General features: G+C 43.9%; 1 protein-coding gene across 10 annotated transcripts in view; it reads right to left on the bottom strand.

Moving 5' to 3' along the window:
* LOC119650609 (sodium/potassium/calcium exchanger Nckx30C) overlaps nt 1-12,171 on the bottom strand; it is a 282,153-nt gene that overhangs the window by 29,227 nt on the left and 240,755 nt on the right. For 7 of the 10 annotated variants that reach the window (XM_038053479.1, XM_038053486.1, XM_038053480.1 and 4 more), the window contains one exon: nt 2,165-2,194. The exons of 2 other annotated variants lie outside the window; for them this stretch is intronic. In XM_038053479.1, coding sequence (XP_037909407.1) covers nt 2,165-2,194 — 30 coding nt within the window. The remainder of the gene's footprint in view (nt 1-2,164; nt 2,195-12,171) is intronic. One more of the 10 variants, XM_038053481.1, reaches the window with a different exon arrangement.

The raw sequence follows: 12,171 nt of genomic DNA, 5'->3' as shown, positions 1-12,171 counted from the left end.
GAGGAAGATAGGGCAGCAACCCTGTCGACTGAACCAAACCAAGTGGCCCAGGAGAACCTCCTCGTGGTGGCACCGGGAAACGCTGTATCGCATTAGCTTGCCGGCCGTGATGCAGTAGGCGAATGCTCCGAGGCCTAGCAAGGGCGATCAGACCCGAGTCTGCACGGGGACTCATCTGAAGTGGCTTCGGTCACGAAACCTTACCAGGGGTATACTGGTATCATGGGAACCGAGGTAACCCCTGGACTCTTATACTTCAGGAGAATTCCTGTCGTATCTGAGTACAGCTCGGTTGGTTGCGGTTGCCCCCTTGTGGGAGTTTCATGGTGGCTGTGGTTGTGCTCAAGCGAGAAGAGACCTTCCGGCCTCGACGTGGTGTTGCGTATCAACACGGGTGCCGTACTCCATAGTTCGGTAGAGATTTAGGTATGAATGCTAAACCATGCACTTGGTATAGACTGGTACCGTTGCGCTTGTCTCAGCGGGGCTCTGATTGTGGTCACAAAATCAGTCCGTGCCTGAAGAGGGCCGTAGGATTAAGCCTCAAGACAGGTACCTACGTTAAACACCGAGGACTTCACTGTAGAATATATGGGCAAAGTGATTTTTTGATATTCGAAGTCATTCGGAAATTATACTGTTAAACACGCAATAAGTCACATGCTTGATTTATGTCGATGGTCGTAATAAAGCTCGTATTTATCGGTCCGAATGACGTTCGAATGACTTCACTAAAAGGAGAAGAATTGAAGTGAAGGCTGTACATGTATTTCTTCAAGAAACCTAAGGTTTATGGACTACGTATAGCAGATTAACGATCAGCTAAGATTTTATGGCTAAAAATCGCATTCTAATTTTTAAATGCGTTTTTCTCGAAACTGCATATTGAAAATCGGCTACCACCATAGCCCAAAATCTATCCAACGAAATTCTTTGAAATTTTCACGACCTATTCAGAACATATTTCTACGGTCCGCAAACTAGGATAATTGTGATTCATTCAGTGCTTTTTTTTTATTCATTAAAGAAGCCATAAAAAAACACCAAAATTCACAAAAAAAAAGTTTAACAAAGCGCCAAAAGTTTAGCTTTTAATATTTTTTAATAATCCTAGTTTACGGACGGGAATGAGTGTACAAATTGCTCTGTATTTCAATAACGAATTATGCGATTGGGCTGGGAAAAATACTATGCACGCTCATGATATTAGTAAGTCTATGGTAAATAATTCGTATTTGTATCTTTATCCAGTTTTTCACAAAAAATTTCTAAAAAAAGCGAAAAGAAAACGGCCTTCACACGGGATGACTCCCTTAAATCTTCAGATGTCTTCAGAATGGTAGAATGCAGATGGGATTAGGACCTCCATGAACGCCAGGAAACGGATGTATGGAGGCGAGTTTCTCGTAACACCAAAGAGTAATACAGTCCTTTAAGAGGATCATAGGAGAAGTAGACGTGAATTACCAAAAGTGGACCCATGATTTACATCCATGTTGCTTCGGGAGTTCCGCTTGTAATGTTCTGATGGTCCTGCAACAAGTATATATGTACGTATATCTCAGCTATGAAGTCGAATGAATTTTGTCAGGTAAAATAAATCTATCGAAATTTTTCCCTTCCCTTCCTTTCCCCGTTACATTAGGCGCCTAACTGAATATTCCCTCAAACTCGTTACTAATTCGCTTCCGAGAAGCAACACATTATCCTGCTCCCTATAAATTACCAATAAATTTAATATGTACATAATTAGAGTAAATCGACACTGATCTGGTAGATGAAATTGCAATGATAGATGATTATTTGGACACTGATAACAGCATTATATAACAAGACACTGAAGAAAGAACTCATGCACACAGCCGCACTATACAAATTGGTTTTCCGTTTAATTTACAGAAAATAATTTTAAAATGATTTTCCTTTTTTTTGTTTGTGGTTGTTCGTTAAATATCTTTGACACTTTTCCATGTTTATTGTTTTGCGCAAAGAACGGAAAAAGCAGTATCGAGGCTTCTTAGTTAATCCTTTCGAATTATCGAAAGCAAAAATATACAAAATAGCATTATATATGCCGAAATGTTGTATAAGGAGGAACTTATTCGAATATTATATCTAAATAAATAATTGTAATATATCTATGGACATTTCATCCTAAATATACCTTTACAAATTCAGTAATTACCGTTGGAACCTTTTCGTAGGAGCAGATTTGCATTTTTTTTTTCGATTTGGAATTTCATGGAAATTTGGTAATGGAACGTTACGTTTGGTTTAGTTTTTGGATTCGATTAATTTTTTTTTTTTTCAATTTTTATGCACAGTTGGATATGCATGCAATAGAATGAGAAAAGACAAAGAGATAATTTTTATTTCAATATATTCTGTTCTCGTTAAAATCATTTTGTTTGTGCAGAACTTAAAATTAGTTTTTTGGAATGGAACGAATCTCGTGAATTTCTAATCACTGCAAGGGGTGAATCCACCCCATCTCGAGACTTCAATTCGATTCCATTCCAATTGAAACATTTTCATCTCTAGGAGATTAGCTTACACTTACCATCTAAAAATAGAATGAAACACGCATTAGAACAGCGAATCTATCTATAATCATGCAAAATGCAACAAGCGAATGCCAGTTAAAAGTGCTTCTCGTCTTCAAAGTGAGTGAAAGTTGGCTAGTGTGTGTGTGTGGTGAAAGTAAACCAGAGAAATTAATTTTCAAACAAATCTTGAACGGCAAATAGTGCCAATCGGTCTAAGGAAATGAAAAGCAGAAAAAGTAATTAAAAAACGTAAACTCCCTGAACTGATGTTCACATCGCACGCCACTTCTACCCTACGAGTTACTCTATTAGTGCAAAACCAACGCTTGCACCTTATAAGAAAGTCCTTTAACTCTTTTAATTCCTTACGTGCTTTGGGGGTGAAACTGGATTTATGTTCTTTATAAATGCAGAAAGTTTTCATGTCGGTTGTATAATTGGAAAAAAATAGTTCATGTTGTGTTTTGTAATAAATTGAGTTCGGTGTGGACCCTATGCATGCGTTTTCAAGAAAGCTAACATGATTTCAACCATTCTAAGGATACTGTATGTCTAGAGAAAACGGAATTAAGCTCCAGATGAATCGGATGCCAATTTGGTGGACGTGTAATTCGGTGCCAGGGTTGTTTAGGAATTCTAATTTCATTTAATAGCATTCCGAATTTATAGTGGTTTTTATGTGTGTACTTCAGAATACCATTTTAGTTTGTTCCAGGAGAAAGTATTTTATGCGATACTTTGAGCAGATTCTTATTCATTCAGTTAATTAATTAAGTGGCATCTTCTTAGTAAACTTTTATTATAACTTCGAAATTATATCTCATAACTGGAGTGTTGTATGGTGATGAGATGCTTTTAGTAGAAAAATACCACCTTATAGTCGCACGTAGCTTATTTTTTAAAGATAACCCTACCATTTACAGCTGCATCAAAATTGATGGTTGCCCTTTACCTCTTAGTGGGGAATAGTGCGTCAACTACACCTACGTGTCCACCCCATGTCCGCGACCTCATCAAGCAGAAAGCCACCCTAAGATGGCAACTCCACCGCCATAGATACGCTCCCCAGTTTAACTTCCTTAAATCGCGTATCTACTCCCTGTCACACCTCATCCAATCCCACATTCGGACGCTATACGCTGACCACTACGCTGTGAAGCACGCGAATATCTCGCTCAATCGGCAAACGTGCAGCAAACTACGTGGTACTTGCCCTTGCCTCGCGAAACCGCGCGCAGCCAGCGTCCTCCCCCATAACACCTCCTCCAAAGCCCACGCCGACCTGATTGCCAAAAGCTTCCTGGCAGCCCGTAGCACCACTCTACATCTGTCCGACCCACCCACCGAAACGGCGGTGCGCCAATACATCCACAACCTAACTACCACACCATCCATATACACCCATTTCTCAATCCCCCCACCCCAACAGACAGCACCCAACTGCCTACCAATACAAGCCGTCACACCCCAGATAATAGAATCCATCATCCTTTCCCGAAACAACAAAAAGTCATCCGGCCCTGACCATATCCCTATCATCATCCTAAAAAAATGCACAAAATCCCTATGCCTATTCTTCGCCCAACTCTTCAACCAATGCTTGCTATCTGCATACTTTCCCTCTCCATGGAAAGAATCCCATATCGTTCCAATCCTAAAAAAGGATCAGCCCTCAGCCTCCCCAAGCAGCTACCGCCCCATCTCCCTCCTCAACGTGACATCGAAAATTTTCGAGCACGTCATCCGCGACATCATGCTCCAACACATCACCGACCACGACATTATCCCCCCCCCCCTTCCAGTTTGCCAACAGGCGTGGCCACGGCACCTCACACGCCCTCCTAGTTCTCAAAACCGACATCCTAACCCAGTTAAACAACAACATCCCCACCACCGCTTGCCTCCTTGATATCCAAAAAGTCTTCGACACAGTCTGGCACGAAGGCCTCACCTACAAACTCTCCCACACTTTCAAATTCCATCCGCAATTATGCAAACTCATCATCAACTACCTGTCCGACCGTCAAGTCCGAGTACGTATCCACGATACCCTATCCGACCCATACAATCCTCCAGCAGGCATCCCCCAAGGCTCAGTACTGTCAGCAACTCTATTTTCCCTTTACACCGCCGATATACCACTCGAACACCCCACCAACTCTCCCCTAACGGTCAAAACCGTCCAATACGCTGACGACTTGATCCTTTACACCTCGTCCCGAAACATACAATCCGCCCAAAACCGCATCAGTACCACAATCCTAACGCTCAACAAATTCCTCCAATCCTGGAAACTCCTCCTCAACCCCAGCAAATGTGAAGCCATCGTCTTCCGCGGTAGAGCCACCTTTACCCGCAAGATGCGAGCCGACACCCGCAACCTCAAGATCAAAATCGGAACATCCACCATTCCTTCCGTCCAATCCACTAAATACCTGGGAATAACCCTCAATACCCGCCTATCACGCCTGGGAGAACCAACAAGTCTGTGAACTAGAAAAGTACAGGGAGCAACCGCACCAGGCGCGGAAGTTTCACCAACAAGTCAGCAGGATGAAGCCTTATACACCTCGATGCTCATCCTGCCGAGACAAAGAGGGAAATCTGATTTCCGACAGAATGGGCATATTAGAACGATGGGTTGAGTACTTTGATGAGCTACTGAACAACCAGAACATCGGCGAGTTGGAGGTCCCGCCAACTGAAGACGACAGACAAATACTGCCACCACCAAGTTTAGGAGAAACAGTCCGTGCAATTCATCGGCTAAAAAATCATAAGTCGCCAGGAGCCGATGGAATTACAGCCGAATTGGTTAAATATGGAGGCGACCAGTTACACCAAGTGGTTCATCAACTTGTGCTCAAGGTATGGGACAGCGAATCAATGCCTGACGATTGGCAACAAGGCATTATCTGTCTCATACATAAAAAGGGAGATATCACACAGTGCAGCAATTATAGAGGTATCACGTTGCTGAGTACCATCTATAAGATATTCTCCACTATCTTACTAGGCCGGATAGCCCCATACGCCCAGAACATCATTGGCCCATACCAAAGAGGCTTCACCCCAGGCAAATCAGCAACAGATCAGATTTTCTCTGTGCGGCAAGCGATGGAAAAACTGTTGGAATATGGACAACAGTTGCACCATCTGTTCATCGACTTTAAAGCCGCCTATGATAGCATAGCCAGGGTAAAACTGTACACGGCCATGAGAGAATTCGGTATCCCGACGAAACTAATAAGACTGACTAGGCTGACCCTGACCAATGTGCGAGGCCAGATAAAAGCAGCAGGATCACTCTCAAGACCATTCGACATCAACAACGGTCTACGACAAGGGGATGCGCTATCATGTGTCCTTTTTAACCTGGCCCTCGAGAAAGTGATCCGTGATGCTGAGGTAAATGCAAGAGGTACGATCCTCTTCAAGACCCCCCTATGCTGACGACATCGACATCATGGGAAGAACCACCCGAGACATACAAACTGCCTTCATCCAGATCGAGCAGGCGGTGGTTGGCGCGAGATCTTGGGCTGCACATCAATGAAGGCAAGACAAAATATATGGTGGCAACGTCAGCACCGAAGACGAATCAACCAACAACATCAAACCGCACTGTCAAACACAAACAAGAAGAAGAATAAGGATAGGAGAATACAACTTTGAGACCGTTGACAATTTCTCCTATCTAGGGTCGAAAATCACAACCGATAACAACTACGATGATGAAATCCGCGCACGGTTGTTGTCAGCCAACAGAGCCTATTTCAGCTTACAAAGACTGTTCCGCTCGAAACGTCTCACCAAAGGGTCAAAGCTCTTACTGTATGACTGTATGACTATGATCTTGCCAGTCCTCATGTATTCCTCGGAAACTTGGGTTCTTAGCAAGTAAAATTGCGAACTCTTGGCCGCGTTCGAGAAGAATCCTCCGAAGAATGTTTGGCCCCCTACATGAGGATGGAAGACTCCGTAGCCTACACAATGACGAAATCTATGAGCGATACCATGACCGTCCGGTTGTGGATAAAATCCGGCTCAATAGGTTACGGTGGGCGGGTCACTTAATCCGTATGGATGAGGATGATCCCACCCGGAAACTCTATAAGGGCAATATCTATGATAGAAACAGAAGAGGTAGACCCTGCCTAAGATGGAGCGATGGCGTAGGTCAGGACGCCAGACAGCTTTTAGGGATATCGAATTGGTGGACCTCAGCGCAGACCGGGATGTCTGGAGTTCCTTATTAAGGCAGGCCTAGACCGGATACCGGTTGTTGCGCCGTTGATGATGATGATGATGATTGGGGGCTCACCATTTGGACAGTATTAAGTCCGATGCTGCAGCAAGCATATTGCTGACTTGATAAAAGAATTCAGCCAACCAGATTCAGCATCGTTAAATATCTTCTGGCGAGTTCCAGCACCCCAAATCATAATAAACGATGCAATCACTGATCCGATTTCTGTCTATTTTCCATAATGGGGCAATAAATTCCCGATAATATTATATTCCTTGCGCTGGACATGGGGAATATTTACCCCCAACAAAGCCTAATGACCAAAGGCCTATTTTCGCTTTTGTTTTCCGCCCATGCCTCAATAAAGCTTATTAATAACAACATTTCGCCCTAGAACTAATTGTCCCCACAGGATCTTATCATGCCACATTGAATTGACAAAGTGTCGAACAAACTCGGTTCTGATATGACCCTGTGACAAACAAACATTGCTTAATTACACCAAACATTATAAATAAAATGATTTGATTTGATGGCTAATATTATATGTGTCCATGACGACCCAGATTCCTCCGACAGTCTCCATTCGAACCACGAAGGCTTCCTCGAGAGGAACTGATGACTCTGATCATTTACACGGCATTAACTGCCAATTAATCATACACAACCAGACAATAAGTATCGGGAACAGAATGCTGGCATTACTGTTGGCGAAGCATCGGGGCCAACACCAATCCGGCGAGGCTCACTAGAATTTTCTAAATGACGCGAGCAATTTATTTTGTGTACATAGCAAATTTGTCTTCCTAATTATTTATTTGAATTATTTTCATCTTTTGGTTGTGCCAAGGGGAGGGAGAAGAAGAGCATTCCAATTCGACACGTGAAACCTTCCAGGAGACTTGCACGAGAGCCAAAGATGCTGGATCCTAGTGGGATGGGGGTCGGGCTGAAATCGGACATTTCGCGAGAAGCATTTATCTTTTCCCAGATCCTTCCTCTTGGTAGTGCTCTTTTAATGTACGGTATTTTATTATAGCCTTCAACTTTGAAATTTCCGTCTTTTGTGAACAATTTGAGTGCCACTAATGCTCCCCATAACATTCCACACCCCCAGCATTTGTTAATGCTGAAAGTGTTGCCGTCATGTAATTGAAAGAATGGGGAAGATATAAGGGTGGATAGAGAGCAATAAACATTCAGTCCGCTATGGGATCGAGCTATTAAAAGCTGCAAATCCCTCTATAGTCCCTTCTTGCAGTAGTGCGGCCAGTTTTACCAAATAGATGACGGTAGAAAGGATATCATCCTTTAAATATTGTGAAGATACAATGGTAGATAAAAGCTATGTAGCTCCAGTCTCGCTAAAACATCAATATACATATAAACCCCAACAGATATGCCACGAGAGAAAGGAGTCTACCCTGCGAACTATTCTTCAGAGGACACGTTTTCCATTTGCATGTCCTTCTATGATGCTTATGCATATCGAGAGTTGAGTAAGGTCAAAGATGTAACCTTTGTTGTTTGGCATGATGCCAGCGAACTAGTCAACGTGCAACGAATTTACGGCGCTGTCGTATGCTGGAGATTATCGCTCAGAATCATGAGTTTACACCGCATATTCTGCACCCGGCATGACATCGCTAGGATGACGGGATTCTCATGGAAGAGAAAGTGGTTCAGGTCGGAAAAAGTACTCCAGAAAGGAGTTCAAAAAATATGATCGGTTTAATGGACAATTTGGAGTAATTTGGAATGCATTCATTTTGGAGCTGCCCCTGCTCCGAATTTTAAATCTTTTTGTTAATTTGATCCGAGAATACAGTCAGGTCTTGTCCTTGGAAAACTGTTGATGGCATATTTCACTCCTAGTCCCCTTAAAATGAAGAGAAATTGCATAATGCAGATAAAATCATGTTCTAATCATTCACAAACAGTCATATGTGCATGGATGCAGGGTAGAGATTCACTATTTAGTCAAGATAACTAGTTCGGTATTTTTCAAGAGCAAGGCTGAAACCATATACTGTCTTTCATCCGTTTACCCGTCGAAATAATATGCTAACTCTGCTTTACGAATGTTCAGTAGTGCGTCCCGTAACAAGTACCACAACATCCTTTGTAATAAGACGCGACTCTTTTGGCACATGGAGTCCTAGCGGAGTACCGCAGGAAGTGTTCCAGATTACCGGCCCTTGGAGCTTGCAATAATATTGACAACCAAACGGAAGTCCACCATTACACAGAAACTAACAAAAAAGCCCAATAACGCTAACTATGGAAATGTTACCAGTTCAATTCGTAACATTTAAGTTAACGAATTTGGAAAGCGGTTTCGACACCCGCAGCATCTTTCCAAAAAGAACGACCGCAGAAGATGCTCCAAAATCAAGAGATTGACCAATTCAGGAAACTCTTCAAATCTTTCATCTCCATCAATGACAAAGGCGGCAAAAAGTCTGGAAAGCACATTAAATGTTAAACCTGACGGAGTGTTTAAAAAGGACGATCAGATCTGTGTTCATAGGGAACAGAGCCCTGACATGGAGGAACTACCCTTCATGCAGCTTGAGGCAAAAATAGCCGAGCTGTACAAGTTTATTAAGGACAAGGACAATGTACATTGGTAAAGTACCTCGGGTTGACTCTTGACTCAAAGATGAGCTTTTCTGAGCAAATCCAAGCAGCAGCGAACAAGGCTGCGGCTGGAGTTTCGGCGTTAAGTAGGCTAATGGCAAACATTGGGGGTCCTACGTCTAGTAGGCGACGTCTTCTGATGAGCTCAACGCAGTCTGTCCTGCTCTACGGCGCAGAGGTATGGGCTGGCGCTCTTAAAAAGGAGGTATATCTTAAACGCCTCGCGCAATTACAGAGACGGGGAGCTTTACGGGTGGCGTCTGCGTACCGCACTGTCTCTGAACCATGATGGTGATCGCGGGAGTTATCCCCGTTGCCCTTCTTGCTAGGGAACGTCAGGCCAGATACAAGCGCAAGGGAGATGAGCCAAGGGAGGTGGTTGCTCACGAAGAACGGCAACACACTCTAGACGAGTGACAGCTCTCTTGGCAAAATAAAACTAGAGGCAGATGGACTGCGCGGCTCATCGGCAACTTAGGTGTGTGGCTGAATCGGAAGCATGGTGAGACTGACTATTTCCTTACCCAATTTTTAAGTGGGCATGGAGGTTTTCAGTCTTACCTGCACAAGATTGGAAAGGCGCGTTCTCTGGATTGTGTGTTTTGCAATGGAGTTGTGGACGACGCCCACCACACTTTTTTTTCTTGTGGAAGGCGGGATGGGGTTCGTCAGTAGCTCTATTTAAACACAGGGGATCTCTCTCCAGACAACATTGTGGAAGAGATGCTGAGGACTGCTGACAGGTGGAACCGTGTTGCCCATTACGTTCGGGTCCTTCTCGTTGCTAAGAAGATAGAATTCGACCGGTGGAGGAGCCGGATGGCAGGGAGTTCCTTGAACTGACAGTTCCCTTCCTCCTCTCCTCTCCCGTTGGTGAAAGGAATTTCCTGATTTGAAGGCTCCGCAAGGCGGGAGAGTTCGGGGACTAGCCCGAAGTAATGTGACAAACGGTTCCAGGCTAGCTCTCTGACGATGGGGAGGTGTTTAGTTGGTAGTCCGACGACGTACCGAATCGGGAGTCCAACACTGTGTGCGTAAATGCATTCACCTACCCTACCAAACAAAAAAAAAGGACAATGTACAGGAAGCTATCGAAAACATGGTGAGAGCCATTAGGGTCCTTTATAATAGGTCGCTGGAGGGGCTCCCAAACAAAAACTGAAACCAGCCATCAAAACAGAGTCACAGGTAACGCAGGTGATACCTAACGGTAGCACCATTGACATGCCATCAAATAAAAGAGCGCGGGAGAAAGACAGTGATCCCCTGGGGAAACAGCAGTCGCCTAAGAGAAAAAAGGAACACTGGTATCTCTGAAGATCCAAGCTAAAAGTACGGAAAGAGGAAGCCTGGACTATTAGCGTGATCATCCGCAATCGAAGCAAAAACCTAAAGGAACTGGAAATGGTGGATGAATCAAGGCCATTCACCAAAAAGAGAAAAATAAATCGAAGCTGCTAATTCGCTCAGATGCAATTGTTATCTCCAGTAAGGGCAATCTGTCGTACAAGAAGATAAAAAGGATCCCGACCGAAGAGATTTAGGTGGGAATGTCAGCAAAATTCAAAGGACTCAGGAAGATGATCTCATGTTTGAGTTGAAAAGATCCAGCTTCGGCAAAACTGGCTGCTTTTGTAAGTGAAGGACTTAGGTATGGAGAATATCACAGTACTGGCCCCAAAACACGAGATCTATTCCCAGTGCAAAGAACTCGTCGAGGTGACAGCAAGTGGAGAAATTTGCACTGAAAAAGCATTTAATGTTGCAGAAACTGGGTGAAGAATCTATTGTAAATCGGAGGAAAGCCTATGGTACTACTCAGATGCCCACAATGCGACCACGAGTGGAGGCATTATAGAAGCTGTTCATGACTGGGAAACTTCGAAACAAATGGCAGATGGGAGAGCAAATTTAAATAAAGGGGAGCTTCAAGTGCTTCATATTCGATATTGCCAAGGAATGTAATAGGATAAGGATGGTCTACTACTTTGTAGGCCTGAATTTTTAGTTTTGCACTGACTCGTCGTATGGTCTGGCACGCTAGTTTGACGAAACCATGCTGCTCTTTGACAATGAGGTGACCGAAATGCGCGGTCAACCAGTCGTTGACGTATCTTTCTAGGATTTTGGAGCAAGAGGAGAGAAGGGAAATGGGGCGGTAGTTCACAGCAAGGGAAGGGTCTCTGCTCTTGAGGATAGGAATGATAAGGGCCTCTTTCCAGAGACGGGGAAAGTAGCATTCGTCTAGACTTTTGTTGTAGATTATACACAGGGGGAGGAAAATGTGTTTTCTATAGTTAAGGAGGAAGACATTAGGAAGCCCATCGGGGCCAGGTCCGACATTGGGGTCAAGGTTACCAATGAGGAACTCAATCAAGGAAGGCGTAAGGAGAGGAATGGCTAGTGATTCGGAGGAGTATGTGGTTATAAAAGGTGTAGAGGGTGAAGGGCTCGAGGGAGAAAATACTGAAGAGAAGTAGGTGCAGAGAAGGTCGCAGGATTGTTGTGGGGAGTTGGCAGTGGAGTCAGCGAAGTTGATAGAAGAAGGGGCAGATTGAGTTCGATTACGAGAGTTGCGAGCGTGAGACCAAAAGGGTTTTAAGTTATCGCGGGCAAGGGCGGCTTCGACGCTCAATAGGTACCTTTTACGCGCTTTTCTGACCATTGACTTCACAGTAGATCGTATAGCTTTAAAGTGAGCAAGGTCGGCGTCATTTTTAGAAGCCCGAAACTTCT

The sequence above is a fragment of the Hermetia illucens genome, chromosome 3, assembly GCF_905115235.1.
Source record: "Hermetia illucens chromosome 3, iHerIll2.2.curated.20191125, whole genome shotgun sequence".
Lineage (NCBI taxonomy): Eukaryota > Metazoa > Arthropoda > Insecta > Diptera > Stratiomyidae > Hermetia > Hermetia illucens.
This window is presented reverse-complemented; position numbering and strand designations above follow the sequence as displayed.